This window comes from Diplotaxodon limnothrissa, linkage group LG5, assembly GCF_057381915.1.
Source record: "Diplotaxodon limnothrissa isolate DT_005_m linkage group LG5, D_limnothrissa_male_GT1.1, whole genome shotgun sequence".
NCBI classification, from domain to species: domain Eukaryota; kingdom Metazoa; phylum Chordata; class Actinopteri; order Cichliformes; family Cichlidae; genus Diplotaxodon; species Diplotaxodon limnothrissa.
In genome coordinates this window covers 11,189,722-11,209,991 of record NC_140600.1, presented here as the reverse complement: position 1 = coordinate 11,209,991, position 20,270 = coordinate 11,189,722, and the positions used below count along the sequence as shown (strand labels likewise).

The 20,270-nt window shown below is 41.6% G+C and overlaps 4 protein-coding genes across 4 annotated transcripts in view; 3 read left to right on the top strand and 1 right to left on the bottom strand.

Annotated features, from left to right (window-relative positions):
- Positions 1-1,386: 1,386 nt before the first annotated feature.
- Positions 1,387-4,779, bottom strand: snai1a (snail family zinc finger 1a). Its single transcript, XM_085353825.1, has 3 exons — positions 4,516-4,779; positions 3,497-4,009; positions 1,387-2,829 (listed from the first exon to the last, which is right to left on the bottom strand). Exons 1-3 carry the CDS (start codon positions 4,589-4,591, stop codon positions 2,645-2,647), a joined length of 774 nt encoding a protein of 257 aa, XP_085209951.1. The 5' UTR covers positions 4,592-4,779; the 3' UTR covers positions 1,387-2,644.
- Positions 4,780-7,456: 2,677 nt separating this feature from the next.
- tp53inp2a (tumor protein p53 inducible nuclear protein 2a) lies at positions 7,457-11,050 on the top strand. The gene is made up of 3 exons (XM_085353824.1): positions 7,457-7,565; positions 9,503-9,593; positions 10,658-11,050. Exons 1-3 carry the CDS (start codon positions 7,457-7,459, stop codon positions 10,890-10,892), a joined length of 435 nt encoding a protein of 144 aa, XP_085209950.1. The 3' UTR covers positions 10,893-11,050.
- A 427-nt stretch (positions 11,051-11,477) lies between these two features.
- On the top strand, positions 11,478-15,168 carry LOC146631639 (glutathione hydrolase 7-like). Its single transcript, XM_085353823.1, has 15 exons — positions 11,478-11,616; positions 11,766-11,953; positions 12,027-12,178; positions 12,271-12,388; positions 12,463-12,530; positions 12,608-12,681; positions 12,806-12,987; positions 13,075-13,168; positions 13,251-13,381; positions 13,480-13,568; positions 14,118-14,270; positions 14,401-14,518; positions 14,610-14,747; positions 14,833-14,932; positions 15,064-15,168. Exons 1-15 carry the CDS (start codon positions 11,478-11,480, stop codon positions 15,144-15,146), a joined length of 1,827 nt encoding a protein of 608 aa, XP_085209949.1. The 3' UTR covers positions 15,147-15,168.
- Positions 15,169-16,506: 1,338 nt separating this feature from the next.
- Positions 16,507-20,270, top strand: part of cyld2 (cylindromatosis (turban tumor syndrome) 2) — a 5,365-nt gene continuing 1,601 nt past the window's right edge. The window contains exons 1-9 of the mRNA XM_085353822.1: positions 16,507-16,548; positions 16,903-17,413; positions 17,708-17,834; positions 18,289-18,530; positions 18,612-18,780; positions 19,413-19,545; positions 19,708-19,812; positions 20,035-20,114; positions 20,223-20,270. The exon at positions 20,223-20,270 is cut by the window's right edge and continues 19 nt beyond it. Of these exons, the coding sequence (XP_085209948.1) occupies positions 16,979-17,413; positions 17,708-17,834; positions 18,289-18,530; positions 18,612-18,780; positions 19,413-19,545; positions 19,708-19,812; positions 20,035-20,114; positions 20,223-20,270 (1,339 nt within the window). The 5' untranslated portion in view covers positions 16,507-16,548; positions 16,903-16,978. The remainder of the gene's footprint in view (positions 16,549-16,902; positions 17,414-17,707; positions 17,835-18,288; positions 18,531-18,611; positions 18,781-19,412; positions 19,546-19,707; positions 19,813-20,034; positions 20,115-20,222) is intronic.

The window sequence follows — 20,270 nt, the reverse complement described above, 5'->3', positions numbered from 1 at the left end:
TCCACTCTCCCCCGAGGAACAAGGGAAGGGGAGCATGTTGTGTTTTTAATTCTCTATAAAAAGGCAGAAAGAAGTACAAAAACCTGTGATGCAGCAATGAATTGAAATGTGCCTGTGTTTTTACAGGAAATGTATAAGGCTTCGCACTATCTGGGAAAACTCTGACCTAGTTATAAAGGATAGAGGAAAGCCAGATTTGTCCAAGGTTCAAAACATTTAGCACAAAAATAAATAAATAAATAAAACTAGAAAGGCCTTTGCTTTTTCTGAACACACATATCATATATCGCTGCAGTATCCTATAAATCTTAGATGATGAGAAATATGACAGAGATTAAAATCATCAGGAAAAGCCAATCAAGAGCAAACCTGATGTTTAATTTGAGGACTCGTTTCAACTGTGTCTGCTGCCAGAGCTAACACCCTGACCTCGGGACATACCAGCTGACATCAAAATAGTTTGAGCTAACATCCAACAGCTGATCTTTTAATAGTGCTTTTATCCAAGAGCACAATAACTAAGACACACGAGAACATGAGGGCAAAAGGAGCCACAATCAGCCACATTCTCGAATGAAATCCTCATATTATTTCCATGTTGGAGGTTGTTGGTGTTTGTCCACAGATGTTTAAGAATTTGCATAAGCAATCTCATTTGAGGATTGTGTGAGGTGAGTCACCATTACATGCTGCAGAAGGCATCCTGGCTGGTAGCTGACTCAAAAGGAAATAGGGAACTTTGCCGTGGAACACCTTACCTCACTCTGTTGGCCCAGCTGGCTCAGCCCACGCACACCAACTCCAACTAACTGACTGACTGCTGGCTTGACTAGTGGCCTGACTTACTGACTGTGAGCACGAGAGACATGGGAACTAAAGCTAAACAGTTTCTGACTCACTCTCTAGGCAGAGGAAGAGGAGAATGTAATTCTCTCCCCAGAGAGGGAACAACATATTTACACTGCAATCAAGTAGTAATAAGAAATCCCCTATATGATCATTTTAAAAAAGGTAGGTGAGCACATGTGAATTAAATCTTCAAGCTTGGGCTGGACAGAAGGGGGAAAGAGAAGTTTTTTTGTTTGAGTTCTTTTAACTGTACACTCACATATCCAGTAATGTTTGCACAGTGACGAATGATAAGTAAATGGCAGGTGCAAACTGGAAGCAGGTGCATTCAGTTGTTTCCATCCATCATCAGCACAGTGTGTTCACCTGCACATCTGCAGTTCAGTTTCAACATCCCGGTCATTTCGCTCACTAATTACAAGGCGCTGAGCAGAAATTTCCCAGTTAATGATCAAACAGACTTCCATGAACCAACACTTCTCAGCCGCGCTCGTTTCGTCGCATCGAAGCGGAGATAAAACAGCCGGTTTGCAGGTTTTAATAAACATAAATTACTTTATTGAATGAAAGGATATCAGCTGCGAAATACAGGGAATAGGAATTGAACACACAAGCATAGCACAAAAATATGACATAACGCATCACTTGCACATTGCACTATTAAACACTGCCATAAAATGTTCAGGAAAGTTTTTAAAAAATTCATCTTTGCATTGTCCATTTACAGGGTCCTCATTACATCATAGGCAAGCACGTCTCCATGCTGTAAACTACAAAATTCTTTGGTCCCAGCCTTTTTGCATTTTAAAACTTTATAGAACTAATTTCTACTAATACTGCAATCATTTCTTAAAACCATGACTACTAAATGAGGTAAACACACAAGGCACATTTTGGTTTCAAAAATAATATAATTTCAAGGCACGTATTTATTTGAGTTGTATGGCTTTGGCTGACATTATTAACACTGTGGTAACCTAGAATGCATGGCAGAGCTGCACAGTGAAACTCCTTTGGAAAATAACAGACGGAACGGCTTTTCCTATCTCCTAAACACATCAGATTAAAGAGAAGGTTTGGATGTAGCCAAAATAGAGGCTTAAAATGATCCCCCAACTGGTGAAGAAAACACTAACTGGTGCCATTCTTTTGTGATGACATGCTTCCTCTTTTTTCTTAAGCAAACCAAGGGCAGTGGAAGTCACCTGCTATCAACCAGCGAAGGTCAGGGCTGTAGCACCTGTTAGCACCTCGTCTATCTACACCACAGTACCGAGGACAGCTGTGTGTGCACTCAATTGTGTGTCTGTGTGTGTGTGTGTGTTTTGAGACACGCTAAGAGATTTACTCCACCCACGCACCCCTACCTCTGAGCAGCTGTGTCTCGGCCATGATCCTGAGCTGACCGGCACCGGGAAAGAACACCTCTTAACCCAATGAGTTCACTACATATTTGGTGTTTGGAATGGGCACAATAGCAACATAGGAGCTGATATCAAGTGAGTGTCTGCATAGTGCAGTTCAGATTTGGTCCAGCCTCAAGACCTTGGACTATATTTAAAAAGAAAAAAAAATCAGCTTGTCAGCTGTTTTTTTAATGGTGAAAAAGAGGCTTGTAAAGTCAGATCCATAATGAGGTTTAATTCCATCCAGGTCTCATAAAGCAGGCCATTTCATGCTCTTTGTGGCCTTATAGGTCCTCAACAGGGCAACCGGGCTTGTGAAAACCTCTTCTCCATGGCTGCAAGCCCTCCTGAGCTCTGAGTGGGTCCCCTCTGCCTCCCTTCAGGCCGTCTCACACCGAAGTGGAGCAGCACCCCGAGGAGCTGTGTTTCTGCAGCAGTGACATGCGGCTGAAGGTGCGAGAGCACACGCTACACTGGTACTTCTTCACCTCGGCGTGGGTCTGCAGATGAGCCCGTAGATTGGAGCGGTCGGCGAAGGCCCGGTTGCAGTGGGGGCAGGAAAATGGGCGCTCACCTGCAGGGAAAAGTTTGGAAACTTATGACTTCACTGGAACTTCCCTCTAGATGTGAGTAAAAATCCCATACAGGGACACAACTCGAGCATCACTGAGTTCACAAGAGCTTTCCACTAACACCTCACACACAGCAGTCACATTGTGAAGATAATAAAGAATCACATGGCAGACCGGTGGGGTCAGAGACTGACTGAATTAGCATGATTTAATCAGGGCCAAATGAGATTACGCTAACAAGTTGCTGCAGGTACTAAGTGCTCAGTGATAGCAGGGAGCCCTCAGGCTTTCCTTAAACCTTTTGTCCCTCCATTCTGCGTGATAACCAACAGCAGTGGTAAGATAATTAGCAGACGAGTCATTGTTGCCGAGACATTAAACACAATGTGTAATCAATGAGTGCAAGGTCTACAGAGGGCTTCCCTGTGTGATAATGTCTGCTGATTGAGTGTTAAGCTCATCACATTGATTGTCATGGATATCCTGCTGCCTCATACACAGTCTGAATGATAAGGGAGTGACCTGCTGCTGACTAACAATGATGTCAACTCATACGCAGAGCTACAAATTTTCAGTAACACAGATTTCTTCATTCATGTGTCAACAATCCATTGGAGAGTTGCCAGATACCATACAGTGTTGCACAATACGTGTGAAAATGGGTCTTACCTGTATGTGTGCGGATGTGACCGCGCAGCAGCCACGGCCTGGAGAAAGCCTTCCCGCAGGTGGTGCAAACGCAGGGCAAAGTGTGTGAGCGGATATGCATCTTTAGAGCCCCCAAGCTGGTGTACTCTTTGGGGCAGTGTTTGCAGAGGAAAGCTGGCCTGGCAGCTGTGGCAGGGGTCTCTCTCTCTTCTTCCTCCTCTGGGGGACTGATATGAGCCATGACTCCTGTGCATTTCATCCGCTGGCGAGGGCCATACGTGTGCACGGGTTCAGGACTAGGGGGGTCTGAGGTGCGCCCCTCATCTTCCTCTCCACTGCTGCTGGCATTGCTGCTGAGGCTGGATGGGGAGCTGAGGTCCAGGGGCCCTGTGTTGGCAGAGGGTTCTGTTTGGGAGGCTGGTAGGTAAAGGGTGGGAAGAACACTCAGATCCCACACCAAACCTGTGGTGAAGCAGGTGGCAGTGGTGTTGACTGATGAGAGATCAGCAAGAGTATAATTCTCCAAATAAGTGTCTGTTAAGGAAAGAGGATGATTTCACAGCCAGTGTTAGAAAGCTTACAAAAGTTAAATATTAAGCTTGTAAATGCATTACTGAAATCTAAAAACAATTTTATCTATTCTCGTGGACTGCATGAATTCTCTTCCTGACTGATTTAGGTTCTGCATTCTTCTCGTTTTTTTCCCCCCTTTTCCTCATGATTTACTGAGAATAAAGTTAGAGCCATGGGAAGGCTCTGTGGCCGCTTCCTCCCACGTATTCACAAGGGCTTGTAACATGAATGGAGCTCTGTCTGGGTGCAGGAAGGGGGGTAAAGTGCATCTAACGGGTCCCAACTTGAACGGGGAATAGACTGGTTTGTAGTCGGACCAGACAGAACACATTTAGAAAATGTTCTTACATTCGACTTGAACTTTACTTCTACAGTTAGAAAAAGGGAAAATTTCATGCCTCATTTGCGACGCTTATGTAAGGATGCTTTCATAATTCATTGAAGGGATAAACAACTTCGTAACTCACTGTTCTGGCATTCCAGTTCACTGTAGTTTGGCTTTTGCTTAGCAAAGTATTTCTTGACCAAGAAAGATCGAGGCATTGTCCTTCTTTGAGGGTGTAGCAACTGTGCGTTAAAGTATCCTGTGGTCACGGCGCAGTTTCTAGAAGTCGAAAAAGTCGTTTATAATCTTGCTCTGCGGATCCGTGGGAAACAGGGGAGAAAAAGTCCTCCAACAGCCCCAAAAGTTAAAGTGGAACTTCAGCAAAAAGTCATGTGTACAGCTTTCATGAAGAGTCTCTAAATACTGGCCTCTGTTCTGAAATACTCTGACACAGGCAAGTAGGGGTGTGCTCACCCCGAGGGCCCTCCCCACCTTCCCACCTCACATATCGCCGCTCAAGTGCTCAGAAAGAAGCTTTCACGCTCAACACACTTTACGACAACAAAAACATGAGCCTCACAGCCTTTCCACAGGAATCCAGCGGCGCTGAGCCGCAGACGAGAAAAGGTGAAAGAACCATAGCGAATTGTTTTATTGACATGCATGTAAATGGCAGTTTGGGTGACTGTGGCTCTCTGTGGTGCAATAATGCAGATTCTTGGAGGTGTGATGACAATTTGCCCTCTATTAAGCTCATATAATTATAGATACGGAAGGATATAAACATCTGACCCCATATATACGTAATAATAACACCGCAACAATAATTCCAAGCAGATGAAAGAATGAGAATAACCATATGCTGATTTAAAAACACACTGGCTGCTATTGTGAAACGGCATCTTGACTTGGTTTAAAGTGTCATCGGACTTTCCATTTTAAGAAAGGTGCAGCTTGATATAGAATAAGCTATATGCCAGTTTATCAATTTATGGACCGTAGATCAACGTCAGCAGAGTAACGGCACCATCTCCTGGAAGAAAGGAAGTAAAACTATATGACCATTCACGCCATGTGAAACCACTTTGCTGTCAAAGCGGTCTTCTTGCGTCCAAGTCATGTCACCCGTGAAATAGCTTTAAACAAACTAAGAAGAAGGTTGTGCACGTTTGAACAGCAAACGTGATATAGTAATCCACGATTTAAAAATAAGATAATTACTGAGAACATAACACACAATAACACAAAACAACAGATTCATGAATGACACAGATGATAAACCATGTAGTAATAATCAGTTTGTCCTACTGGTAGGTAGAAATCCTGGAGTAAATCACAGTCTTCTGATTTTGAAAATAAAATAAAAAGAACACTGAAATTGAATATACCTGACAGATTTAAGCATACATCCATACAGTGATTTTTTGCGTAAATTTCACGCACGTGTTTGTCCTTCACATCACGGACAATGAGCCGATCATGGATGTCCACAAGGTCCTACTGTGAAGCAGCACACACATATAAAAGTGAGCATGGATTCTTAGTTTTTCAAAAAAGCTCTGTGCCATAGGCTGTGCGCTTTGATTGGCGTTCAGCTTTAGTATAGGATCTAGTTAAATTTCAGACTTAGACACGTTCACAAAAGATACAGTATTTTTCGTACACGTGTTAATATTCAACTGCTATTGAAATAGGTTATTGAACGTTAAATACTTATTCATTTAGGCCTATTTATTTAATGAAACATCCAGTAATATGGAACAATAGCAAGGGATGTTAAGATGCGTTAACCTCCCTTATCATTTTAGCAAACCAATAGGTGGAGACATAACACCAATATTTTTCCAGTTCTTTCCGCTTATGAAAAAAATACCTTATTCCCGTGCAAAACATGTTTTTTTGCCGCAAAAGGTCAAATTTTAGTGTTATTACTTCACAATATCGACTAAAAATCTCTCCCTTTATTTAGTCATGCAGCAAAATACAAAAAGTTACGTTGGTGTAATTTGTATAGAAGTGATTTACAAAGCTGAATAGACCGAACAACAAACGTAAACGTTACATTAAAAAATTATTATTATTATTATTTTTTTAAATGAGGGGAATTATCTTAACAAAAATGTTTCATCTTTGACTAAACTCAAATCAAAACGACAAGCTCCCTCCTGGCCTCTGATTGGTGATCTGCTCCTGGTGGGCGGGGATATGGGCGGGTCTGTTATTGAGCTATCGGTTGAATATTTGAAATCCAAAACAACAGTCGCATTGAGGTGCGTTGTAGCATTTATAGGCTTATTTTGAATATATGTACCCAGCTGAAACTCCATAATGATCTTCGAGTCAAACTGAGAAAGCGCAGGTAAGGTCGCTGCAGAGCTGCTCTCACAGGCTGCTAACGTTGACGGGAAATAGATAACCTACATTTGAATTGTTGTCATAAAGCTACATTTCGTTCGCTTGTTATTGCGTTGGACTGATAGGCACTGCTGGCCGTCTAAGGTCTTTTGATTTGATACGATATAATCTTCTGGTATTGTAAATGAGGACGCCGAGTGAGCAAAAGACATGAAACAATATACAACAAATGCATCTGATAATGAATTCAGGCAACGAGAAGAGATGAAAATATGATTCAATGATATAATATCTGCAGTGTTTTAATTTTGATGCATTTATACAAAAATAAGAGATAAATCTTTATGAATTAAGTGCCGTAGCTTCCCACTGGTCAGATGTTTGATGAAAAGAGCCCCTCCCCCATGTATCTAGAAACAGATGGTCACTAACAATGAAATTCTTGGGGAGTGGGCATTCTTATTCAAACCAGCAAACTACTAAACATTTCATTGGGCATCCCAGTCAGCTGACCTGAGACTGCTTGAATATGTTAAAAGTAATATGGGATCTCATGGCATCACCCACTCCCAAACAGTAAGGGGGGGGGGGAATCAAGGGCTGTGTTGAATTAAATCAGGAAGTAATGATATTTTATTCTTTTTGATTTTTTCTCTTGCCCACAGCAGCTGAAGAGCATTGTAACACCCGAGCACCGTGCAGAACAAAGAAGAGCAACTACAACAGATATGTTCAGAACAATCGCGCGTATGCTTTTTGGAAGAGAGGAGGAGACCCCCGAAGATGTCAAGGCTGGAGACACGATGGAGGAAGGGTGGCATGTTGTCACTCACCAAGGTCAGTCATGCAGCGTCTGTCAGTAATATAACATATTAAAACAGTGACATATTTTACATCATTCCAACAGGCTAACACAAAAATGGTCAAACAAAGTTAAACAAGATATTAAACTTCTTTCATGTATGTTTATGTATGTGTGTTTGTGTGTGTGTGTGTGTGTGTGTGTGTGTGTGTGTGAGAACTGCGATTCAGTAGGTCATCTGTTAGTTATTTAGTCCGTGAACTGCACACCTTGATATTGAGTGTTTGTTTTTACACGCGAGTACAGTGCTTAGGCTGGGGCATATCATACCGTTCACGGTAATACCGGTATAATGATGGGCAACGACAAGAAAATGAAATATCGCGATAGAAGATGGGTAAAATGCACATGCTCACTGCCTCTGTTTACATACGCACATGGCAGAAAAAGCATGGCGGCGACGGAGAATGAGAAGGGCGAAAGCGAATCGTTGAATGAAACGGATGAACCAGAAATGGTTTGTAAAAATGCTGCAACTTCAGTGGTGTGGAACTGGTTTGGCTTTCGTCCGTCAGATACACAACAAAGCACTATTTTTGGTAGAGCATGCTAAATACTGCACACTTAAAATCAGTCCTTTGATTTTTCTGAAAATCGACAGTGCCCCTTATAATCCCGTGTGCAATGTTTCCTCTAATTTTTCATGTGTCTGAGCAAACACACAAACTCCCTGGACCACTGTGAGCGACAGCAGACGTGTGCACTGTGGTCACGCCAGCATCGAATCCATCCAAGTTACATGGGTTATTAAAATAATCAAATTACAGCATTTATGTTAGACTACTGCTTTAGCCCACATACAATGAAAATTAAAAAAAAATCTTGTTCATGACCTGTGTCGTATGTTAACACTACTGAAAGTAAAAAATAACTTGAACTCCAATTTTGAAAACACAACTTTTTTCTTTTTTTTTTAAATAAAGCTCTGACTTGTATTACGAGTCTGTGGTCTGTGAGAGAGTCTGTAACTCTCTGTCTGCAAAATACAGAATATAATGACCGATGTTGGGCAATTAATTATATAGTTACTTCTTCAAAAAAGTAACTGAGTTTTGCAAACAACAAAGTTTTTTGCAGCTGTTTACCTACAAATGCAGCCAAGGCAGTTTTTAAATAAACATTTTAAACTATTTACAGAACAATCAGCTGTTCTGCCGATCAACACAATTTAAAAACTGGTATAAAGTCCACACTTTTTCCGTCAATTGTTCCGTCTGTCCTGCTCACATCTCCAATGGTTGTACACGTTGTCATTAACGTGGCTTCACTCCACATCCGCCGCTTTGCTAGCTAAAACACCGGTGTCAGCACATAAGGACGCTGTCATAGCCTGTCGACGACGCTGATTAGCTGCGTATATACGAATGTGAATCGCATCATTGGCTGGACTATGGGATAAGGTGGCATCGTTCTAATCCCATACGGGAGCAGCCAGTCACTTACTGACTAACACTGCAAAACAGAATTGTTAAAGTATTAATTTTAATTTCAATTCAGGCTAGATTTTTTTTGTGTGTGTGCAGCGCAGATTTTCTGTGCGCAGAGAGTGTGCCAGCAGTGCGCAATTGCGCACGCGCAGAGCTTAGAGGGAACATTTCCACTGGAAATGCCTTTTGGTTAAACTGTCAGCAAGGAATTTGCATTTGCACTGTTAAATTTTTATACAACTTTATGCACATAAAAACAGCTGTTTGTTTAATTGTAAATAGATTGATGTTTTTTTCCCTAATAAAGTTGTGGAGATGTAAAGTATTTTGTCTAGTGTCAATTATATCGTCAGTTATATCGTCATCGCAAATTTTCAAATGTATATCGTGATAAATATTTTTGGTCATATCGCCCTGCTCTTATGCTTAGCATACACTGGGTTATTACCCAGTCTTATAACTGAGGTCAACTTCTGTCTTCACAGAGGCAGGTTCAGCAGAAAACCAGGATGCAATGTTGACTGACAGCCAACCATCCAGCTCTGTTCCTCAAGGAACAGACATGGAAACTGACTGGTGAGGTCATCGCATGCTTTTGTTTTTTTGTTTCTGTATTATATTTAAAGTTAAAATACTTTAATAAATGGACCTATTACGCTAATCTCTAGCTCCATAATTATATTCATTGACTTTAGTAAAGTAAAGATGATTCACAATTCAAAGTAATCCTTTATTTATCCTATACTGGGTCTGATGCAGCCCCTTTACACCCTCTTTTTAAGACATCTTTGCTCTGATTGGCTGCCTTGTGTAAACAAAGTTTTGAATAGTCTGTAGGTGGGGTATCTGTGCTGATAGCCAGAGTTTTAATGAGTCTGAGATGACCGTATTATGAATATCACTGAAAAACAGAGATTCAGAGGAAACTGAAAGAAGTCCAGTCCATTTTTTTATAAAGCACGTTTAAAACAACAAAGATGACCAAAGTGGTGCACATGAAACAGGACAATACAGCATACACGCCCACACACATTAGTAAAGATATCCGAAGAATCACAAAAATAAAAAAGCCTAAATACCTAAGCTCTCACTCTGGTTTGAAAGCCAAAGAATAAAAATGAGAAAGCTCAATCCCCAACCCAGCTACATCAGCAGATCTCAGTGACCTTAAGGCAGGGTTGTCGAACTCCAGGCCTCGAGGGCCGGTGTCCTGCAGGTTTTAGATCTCACCCTGGGTCAACACACCTGAATCCGATGATTAGCTCATTACCAGGCCTCTGGAAAACTTCAAGGCATGTTGAGGAGGTAATTTAGCCATTTAAATTAGCTGTGTTGGATCAAGGACACGTCTAAAACCTGCAGGACACCAGCCCTCGAGGCTTGGAGTTCGACACCTGTGCCTTAGGGGATCATAAGGTGTTAAGAGATCAGCAAAATATAATGATGCCAACTTATTAAGGGATTCAAAACATATGATAAAATCTAAAAGCAAGCATTTAAATTAGTAGTGTTTTAAACTGGCGGTGTTTAATGTGAGCATCTACCACTGTAACAGTGTTTTTTTTAATATATGTTATATGCAGACAATAAGGAAAAGCGTTATTGTCCGTTTATTGGATTTATTTTATGTGTCTGGCCAGCGTTGCAGATGCCGAGCCCACAGCACAAAGCGGGAGTACTGGGACCAGCGCTCAGTCCGTGTTCAGCTCTTTGTCCAAGCCCAAAGCTATAGCCAAGATGACACAGGCTAAGGTTTTGGCAGAGCGGCATCATGTGTCCCGCAACGCTATTCAACGCCAGAACCGTGTTCGCCAAGGAGTCCAACACCACTCCTACCACCTCCAACAGCCAGGCTGTCGCAGCCTCAGCCACTGAATCTCTTCACTACAGATTGCCACACTCACACAAAAAGCTAAAGCAACTGAAGACAGACAAAAAATAAAAACAAAACAAAAACACTTGTAGGCTTTTCCACGTTTCTGCAAATTAAGCTAAACATTTAATCTTTATGTGCCAACACTAGTTAACTGTTACCAGGCAGCTACATTAGCATTTGAACTTGTACTGTATCTGAATTTGAAATGAAGAATTCACCTCATAAAATGAGATACGCTAGGTTTCTTTTTTTGTGTATGTGCACAGGTAAATTTATACAGTGTTGGACCAAGTGCTATGCTATGTTTGACACCATGCACTTCCCTGTATGTTGTTGGTTCAGAACCTTTTTTTGATACATCAATAAAAGTATGATTTTGCAGCTTGTTTGTTTCTTTTGTTTATAGTGAAATTGCGATGTCCCACAGACAGTGAACTGCTCACTCTCTCACAGATGCAAACAGTTGATCTCATTAGTTTGGAGGAAATTGCACCTGCTGTGTTCTGCTCCTGCTGCAGGAGGAGCGCGCTCGGTGGGGAACTGGTGTAATCTGGAGGTTTACCGTGAAGTTCAGACCTTGTGATATGGCGAGGATGGAGGCGTCTCCTAAAACAAAACTTAACAAGCAGTCAACACTTGGTTACAAGAGTTTTGGTAGTTCAAATCAGCTGGCTGATGGCTCATCACCCAGTGACTTAACTTGTGACTTGACTAAAAATTATGGTGAGGAATTGGGAGGTAGAGTTCAAACACAAAGATATAGTACTAGTAAATAAGGCATCTTATTTAGATTTGGTTCAAATTTGCCTTGAAAACCCAACAAATTTCAACTCAGTTTAAAGTTGCTTTTTCCTCACTTGCTGCTTCCACAGATCCTTTCCATTTGAAACAGCTGGCACCTAATGGCACAAATTTGTTTGACCAAAGTCCATCCAATCAGGAGGCTGATGAGGACTGCTCCAGCAGAGGCACACCAATAACTGTCTGCGCTCTGTCTACCATCTTTGCCATGCCAGTGTCAATTGCTTTGGTCCTGCAGATTTACCTGGGTGAAAGTTTGGTATGCAATGGTGTCTAAAATTTGCACGTCGAACCCCTGTCACATTATTTCTCGTCACGGCAGTTGTTTACAGGTCTTCCAACACGAGGAGTTGTTTTCGGATCACGAGCGCTGCACCGCACTCGGTCACAGAGTCCTTCGTGATGGTGGATCCAGTGTGGATGCTGCCATCGCCGGTGCCTTGTGTTTGGGAGTCGTTCATCCACACGTATCAGGTGTTGGTGGGTATGTGATTTGCTCATTGCTCAATGCTGATGCGACTTCTATTTATAAATACACACGAAAGTCCCTGACCTTTTTTGATTTCCTCACTGTAGAGGAGGAATCATGCTCGTTCATGACATACACAGGAATGAAACCAGGGTGATCAACTTTCTGGGATCTGCTCCTAAAGCATTCAGAAGGGAGGTGCTGCACAATGTTTCACAGGCCAAGGTAGTATAAAGGCTGGGGTGGAGGAATCCTGAAACATCTGCATTTTTTCATTTGCACCTATAATTTATTTTCAGGCAGGTCTGCAAGTAGGAGTGCCAGGCATGCTCAGGGGACTGCACCGTGCCCACACACTGTACGGAGGGTAAGAATATAGAAAAGTTCATTTTAATTAGGTGTTGTTTTTTTTTTGTCACACGTCATGCCATAAATCTGCTGCAGTCTGCCATGGGAGGATGTTGTCAGCAGAGCTGCAGCTGTAGCAAGAGAAGGTTTCAATGTGTCTCACAGTTTAGGTGAGACAAACTGCTGCTCTTTGTATTTTCTCTCCTCTCTTCCTTCACAATACAATAATAAATACAATAATTTTAACATCAGGATTTTTTTGGGTTTTTTTTTTTTTTTTTAAATCTCCTACAGCTGATGCTATATCAAAGGTGAGTGGTGAGCAGCAATCTCAAAGCTTCAATAATGCATTCATGCCACATGGAAGACCTCTGAGTGCTGGTTCATATGTGAGGTTGCCTCGCCTGGCAGGAGTCCTGGAGGCTGGTTTGTTGAATTTCTACCATGGCAACCTATCTCAAGAGATTGTAGATGAGGTGACTGATATACATATACAAACTGGCATGACTTTGTGAGTCAAATATGACATGTGTTTTAGTCCGGCATTGCCTTTCACTACAAAGGTACAAGCAAATGGAGGCGTACTGAGCAGAGAAGACATTGGTAACTACAGTGTGGATGTAGAGCTACCCATTGAAGCCCAGTACAATGATAAAGGTGACATTTTACACACCAGAATTGATAAAATTATCTTTATTTTCTTCACGTCTTCATCTGCAGTTTGTTATTCTTGCCTTAGAGTTTATAATTCAGGTTCCTCCTCCTCCATCTGCTGGTGCAGTGTTGCTATCAGCTCTCAACTTGTTAGAGGGACTCCATATCAGCAAGAGCAACGTAACAGAAACTCAAACACGCCTCTGGATCGCTGAGGTACTGGGGTGTGAATACCTCCGATATCTTTGTATATTATGACCTGTTGTAAATGGCAGTTCTCTTACATAGGTGTGCTTTGTTTGCTATCCATGAAGGCCCTGAAAACAGCTTTAGCTATGGCCAGTGGTTTGGGTGACCCTAATTATAACTCTTCGGTGACTGAGGCGCTCTCTGACATGCTGAGGTAAAACATGTTGCAGGATCATAATCACTGTTAGGGTTACAGCTAATGACTGTTTTCAGTAGTGGGTGTTTAGACTGTTTTGGTGAATGGTGAGTTAATAAAATATAAGAAAGCAGAAAAAAAATCCCACTATACCCAGAAACAACAGAGGTATTGTCCCAGTTGAGAAAGCACAAGTATATTAAGGGTTGAAGCATTACACCGGAGGTCTGAGTCACTAAAAGTCATACTTGAACACACCTCCAAACGCACTCTTATCCAACTTGGATAGTGTCAATCCTCACATGAAGAGTAGTTTTCCTTTTTGTTTTTAAAAAGTTCTGAGAGATTGAAGAAAAAGATTGAAGTCACTTTCATATGTCCTTGTTTTCTAAAGAAAAACAAATCTATTCAAAAAAACAAATTAAAAAATTGTCACAAACTATTAGGCTCTAAATCCACTCATCTTTGTTTAACTTTAAAAGCCCTTAGTTTATACTAATATCATTCTTTTGTGTCATAAAATCCAAAATCCACTACAAATTGATTTTTCCTCTGTTCCTGCCACAGCAAGAGTCAGGCTGAAGTCTTCGGGCAGCAGCTGAATTACTCCCACACATCTCCATCTGAGTACCTCTCGCCTATCCACTCCACCCAAACAGAACTGGTGGCTGGACAGGTCATTGTCATGGGACAAGATAAGCTCATTGTGTCTGTTGCAAGGTGACTGGGTTACAGCCTACAGTGTGACTCTGATGATCAAACCAAGATATGTGTGGTATGCGCTTCTTGGAAATGTTACATGGTTTTGTTTTGTTTTTCCCCCTCTGCTTTTATCTTCATCCTCCTGCAGTTCCTTGAGCAGACCATTTGGGAGCAGACTCATAACTCAATCAGGCATCGTTCTTAACAGCCTCATCCTTGATTTTTCCTGGCCAAATACAAGCAGAGAACAACTTCAAACTAATCAGGTGCAACACCATCAAAAAATCTCAGGCTGTGAAATCAGTCAGGTATGAGGCACAGTTTTAGATATTATAATCGACTGTTACTCGCTTACAGGAAAACTGTGTCGAGCCAGGAAAGCGGCCCCTGTCGCTTCTCATGCCCATTATAGTGGTGCCGGCTTTGCATAAATGTGGGATCCACATGGCAGTAAGCACCTCTGGTGAACAAAATGCCCTGAGTGTGATCACCCAGGTTTGATCTCCTTACATTATGAAGAAAGTTGGCTTCATTCAGTTTTGTAAAAATATTTGACGATAACACTGTTTCTATGCTTCAGATGCTGGTCAACGTATTATTCTTCCATACAGAGAAAAATGACAGTTTTTCCCTGACAGGGCTCCATCACCAGTTTGAACCAAATAAACTTCTTGTTCACTGTGAGTATCACTTTGCCTTCTGCAGTTGACCTTTTGCCTTTTTAACTAATAATAAATATATATGTATTTATTATTATTATTATTATTATTATTATAGTAACTTCCTGCTTTCTAATTTCCCTCCCCATCAGCTCATTATCAAGGAGAAAGTGGGCAGAGTTTCCATGCAAAGGCCCATGCAGTTCAAAGAGTGAGGACAGAGGAGTCTTATTAAGCCGCGGAGTGCCTCAGTTGACTGGTGGTTTAATACAGTGTTGTTTTTCTCCTCAACTTTATTCTTGAAATAAATATTCTCACAAGCATAGAGATGTCCTTGTACTTTATGATGTAAATTTATGAAAGTTCTCTGGTGATTACAATCAGCCAACAGGGGACAGCCAGCAACACAGATTACTTACTAATGAAAAAAGACAAAACTGAGTATTCATATTACATGTTCCAATTAAAGGAACGTGATTTAGTTGCTCATATAAAATTAACTGTCATTTAATGCCAGTTAAGAAAACATGTACATGCATGCAGAAGAAAATAATTTCTGTTATGTAAAACTGATGTACTTTCAAGATAGCTGCATCACGCTATGTAGAATGTGTGGTGGAGAAGGACACGTCACATGTATTCAGTCAGGGCAAACGTGCCACTGGGAGCAATGCAGTCTAACTCTTGGTTACTGTAAACATTTTCCCCAGTGTGTTGGTTACTTTTTTTTTTTATATAGCTACCAGAGTGTAATACATTGGTAATTAGATTAGGTGACTTCATGTATAAGAGGGAAAGTAATCCTCGATAAGCAGAAGGTTTGTGTTCAGACATCAGGTTGCAGCAGAGGCACTTCTTAATATCAAATCTACTGATGTGTATGAAACAAAAAGAGGGAGTCACATGTAATCTTCTGGTGGAGCAGGTGTTTTGTCATCATGGGTGTTTAGGTAGATCTTTCAAAGTTACATAACAGACGAGTGTCACGGCCCAGTGTTATTCACTCAGCATGTCAGTGCTTTTGATGTTGTGGCTGATTAGTCCGATTTGACCTCTGTCAATTATAAAATTGACAGATGCAAAATTCAGTATGTGACCCTGTTTTTTTTTTTTTGTTTGTTTGTTTGTTTGTTTTTAGCAAACTGCACTCAGACCTTTCAGGAACTCTTGACCTGTGCAACCGCTGGCTGCTTTAAATTTCGTCTCTTAATGATCAGTCAAATTCAACGAAAGCTCCAAGTTGGACAGCAAATACTTCAATAAAGAAAAAAAAGATTCATATTAGCTTACAGTCAGCTGATCGCATCAATAGTTCTTAACTCTAAATCAGTCTGCAGTCAAATATTTGCCAGATTGAGAGATTTCATAGAGAGCACTTTTAGGGCGGAGAAGGCGAGCGCCGTCAGGTGGGCGTTGGCGGTCACATGCAGGCCAGCATTTAAATGCCTGTAGTTCAACCCTCCCACTCCATAGCAGAAGCCAAGAGGAAGTGATTCACCTCTGCTGGAGTCACTTGCTTTAAAAAAAAAAAAAAAAAGGGAAAAAAGAATAGTAATAAAAAAGCGCGATTAATTCATGCTCCAGCAGTGGATTAACCGGATACGAACAAGGCTTATTGTTCTTAATTCATGATCGCAGTAAGTCAGTTTTTGAAATTATTGTTTTAAACAATAAACCGAATCGTTAATGATTGTAAGTTGGGAATGCTTTTTGAGTAAGTTCAAAGATCAGGCTCGTTTGTTCATTTAGAGAGCTGGGGACGCCTATATTATATCCTGCTGTGAACCTAGGTTAACTTTCACTGGAGCTTAAAGGGAATCACGTCTGTAATATTTCACCTTATAAGTCAGGGTTTTATCCATGACAAAGCCTGCAAATAATCAGGCAATGTGCTTTATTTGAAAATGCGTCTAACTTGTGGTTCTAGCGAAGTATCCTCGATTATATCTATTGGGCTACATTGTTACAGCATTTCTATCGCATTTCTGCAGGTTACCTGCTTATATAAGCACAGTATCAGCTTTCAACCGGTCTGACAGACTGTAGTGGTGGGAATAAAGGGTTTCAATGGAGCCCAGAACTGTTTTAAGCGAGAAGTTTTTCATCGTCACTCGCGGGAAGTCGAGGAAAGGCTTCTGCCGAGGATGTATCGGGCGCATAGAGTCGGAGACGAAGCGTGGAGAGTTCGTGGGGCTCCTGTACGGCGGGAACAGCAACCCAGGGACCCCCAAGAACGGGGGCCTGGTGAAGATAGAGGACATGTACCCGCTGACCCGCCACCAGGCACAGCTCCTGCTCTTCATTTCCAGCGCAAGCAGACGCCTGGAGCTGCTCTGTAACCCGCAACTGTTCTCTGCCATCTGTGAGCTGTCTCAGGACGACCTGGTGGTGGTGAAGCACAAGAACGGACACCTTCCCGGTTTGGTGAAGAACTTGATGCAAATCGGACGGAAAGACAATAAAGACGACCTGTACATGCTTGCCTTTGAAGTGGAATTTGTGGTGAGTTCATTTTATAATCTATTTTTACATTTTGATTTGATGATTCAAGTTGTGAAAATCATGGAGTGCACGATCATCCAGATAACTGCACGTGCTCTCAAGTGCAACCTTAATGCTTTAAAATGCACCGAGATAAGGATGACTATATCGCTCTGAGTGATCAGTCATGACTGCAGCCAGATAATGTCACTGCAAATGTACAGATGCATCAAACTGTTTCTGTTCTGTATATAAGAATAACGTCAGAGTTCCTGTTTGCGTTTCAGTAACTGTTTTTCCTTGTTTCCTACACAGGACACCGATCATACTTTGTCATCCAAGAAACCTCCTCTGTCCCTTTTCAGTGCTGCAGACATCATCCAGGTGGTCCCATCTTACTCTGTCCCCCTCGGACTGCAGTGGAAAGATGCCATTTGTGGGGGTAAATGGATTATTAGCCTCACACACAAAGTTAACAAGTCGGTTTCAAAGCCATATGATGGCTCTCAGGCTTTATCAAAGTCCTTTTGTTTTGATAACAACACTACCACACTACAAACATGGTGCACCTCCTTCTTACTAAACAGCAAACTAAATTCTTGAAAACTGCTTCCCCAACCACAACCCTAACAATGCAAAGAAAGTGGAAAAACTGGAAAAACTGGTTCTGTTGTTCTGGAATGCAGAACAGTAGAACTGCCACATGATCTGGCTTTCTTTTACCTTTGGTAGACTGTGCACTTGAAACTATCTACATACTTCAAATATAGATCTTTGTTAGCTGGATGACAATCTGATGAAGCAGCATGTGACAAGCCTAAAAAAAAAAGGAAAATGTCATATGACTTTCTAGGCATCGCATCCTCACCTCTACATATCGTGATATATGTCTGCAGGTTTAAACAGAAAGGCGGTGACACGCAACAGCTGCATTGCAAACATCGGATCTTGTGCACAGCCGGCGACAGAGAATCGCACCGAGCAGAGTTTGACTCAGAACCAGAGTCTGAGCTCAGTGCCTTTGGAGGTGGGATCCATGGTGGAGGTGGTTTCCAACTCAGGGATCACAGTGTACGGGGTCATCCGGTGGTTGGGTGTCCCTGGAGGAAAGACTGGTGAATGGGCTGGCATTGAACTGGTGCGTGACTAGAAATTTGTGCAGTTGCTTTCAGTGTGCTTTGGTGATCTGTCGTATTAATGTTATAAATCACTATTCCAGGACTACGACGTTAAGGGCTGCTCTGATGGGATGTATGGTGGTCAGCGGTTTTTCACTTGCAAGGAGAAAAGAGCTTTGTTTGTTCCCATCACAAAGTGCAGCCCCGATGGCAGGTTTCTAAGTGCCTCTACAGGAAAAGAGATCCTCAAATCCACTGACACCACTCCAGGTTCGACACCTTACCCAGTCTAAAACATGCATACACAAGAAATAAAAACTCGATATTATACACAAATTTACATTATTGGAACAGATTTTCCTTTTTTCCTGGCAGTTCTGTTCAAACTGTTTTGGTTCCTTATGTTTCTATTATATTATAGTTTTTATTGTACAAATGATTGCTCAAAATCCTTTAGTCTTACAAGACAAAAACGCAAAATGCGAGGTTTTCCAAAAAGAACTCTTGATCAGGGCGTGAGGATTAGGTAAAATTCATACTTAAAACTTTTGGGCAGCTTTTTAAAAATGTATTGTTTATCTGTAATTTATACCTGTGTTTCACACGGCTTGTAAATGGTGTAACGCACAGTGAAATAGTATAGAACCTTTTCCAGGTGATTCTCCTCCAAATATTCCCACACCTTTCTCTCTTTGGCAGGGTTTGGTGACAAGAAATTACGTTAGACTTGAGACAGTGCACACAGTGACACACTGCTTGTCATGTCTGACAGTCCTGTGAGCTTTCTGCTTTAAATAAGCCAATTAATCATTAATCATTCCCATCTAAAGCTGCCAGTAAAGTCACGAAGACTGTGTTAAAGTGTCATTTCATCGTAACATCTGCTTTTCTCACCTCTTTAGTTCCTCCATATGAAGACACGGACGAAGATGTGCCACCTATCCCTGAATCCGAGGCGCCATTTTTGTTAGTGGGAAAAATGAAAGGGATTCAGGGACACATTAACTCCTGTTACCTTGATGCCACACTCTTCAGGTAGAACACGCTCACCATCATTCCCCTGCAACAAACTCCGATTTGCTTAGCTTTATCTAAGCTAATCGTATCTAGAGGAGATCATGTACAACCACGTGAGCACGATACACTGTATTCAGATAAGTGCACAGCTGACAATAACGTGTGGTTCTCCTTCCTCAGTTTGTTCAGCTCATCTGTGACCCTGGATGGTATCTGCAAGAAGCCTGCTGACACAGACCAACCCATAACCTGCACCCTGAGAGCAATAGTGAACCGTTTACGCAGGTATAGACGCTGCCTTCAACACTGTTTATCTCATTTCTTTTATTATCATGTTGTTTGCACAACCAGGACGTAGTGGCTTTTTACATAGTATCAGCTGATAAACGAGTGTTGCTGTTTTCTGCCTTGATGACATGGTACATTCACATGTGTCTGTATGGTTAATGTGTTCTTACAAAGTGAATTCATGCAGTTGCTTTCTCATAGCTAATCTATTTATTTCAGACAAGGCTTCGTCCCTGCAGAGAGTGTGATGAATTTTCGGACTCATCTTGGCTGTGACACTTTTCGGACAGAGGAAAAAGGTACCTGCCCGTATCTTGAAATACATTATAATATAATAAAAAAAATCTGAGGGCTTTTTTTCAGATTTATTTATCTGTTCTTTTTTAAACTGCCTCTTGTCATTGTAGATCCAGAGGAGTTCATCACAGTCCTCTTTCAAAAGGTGCTTTGCACGG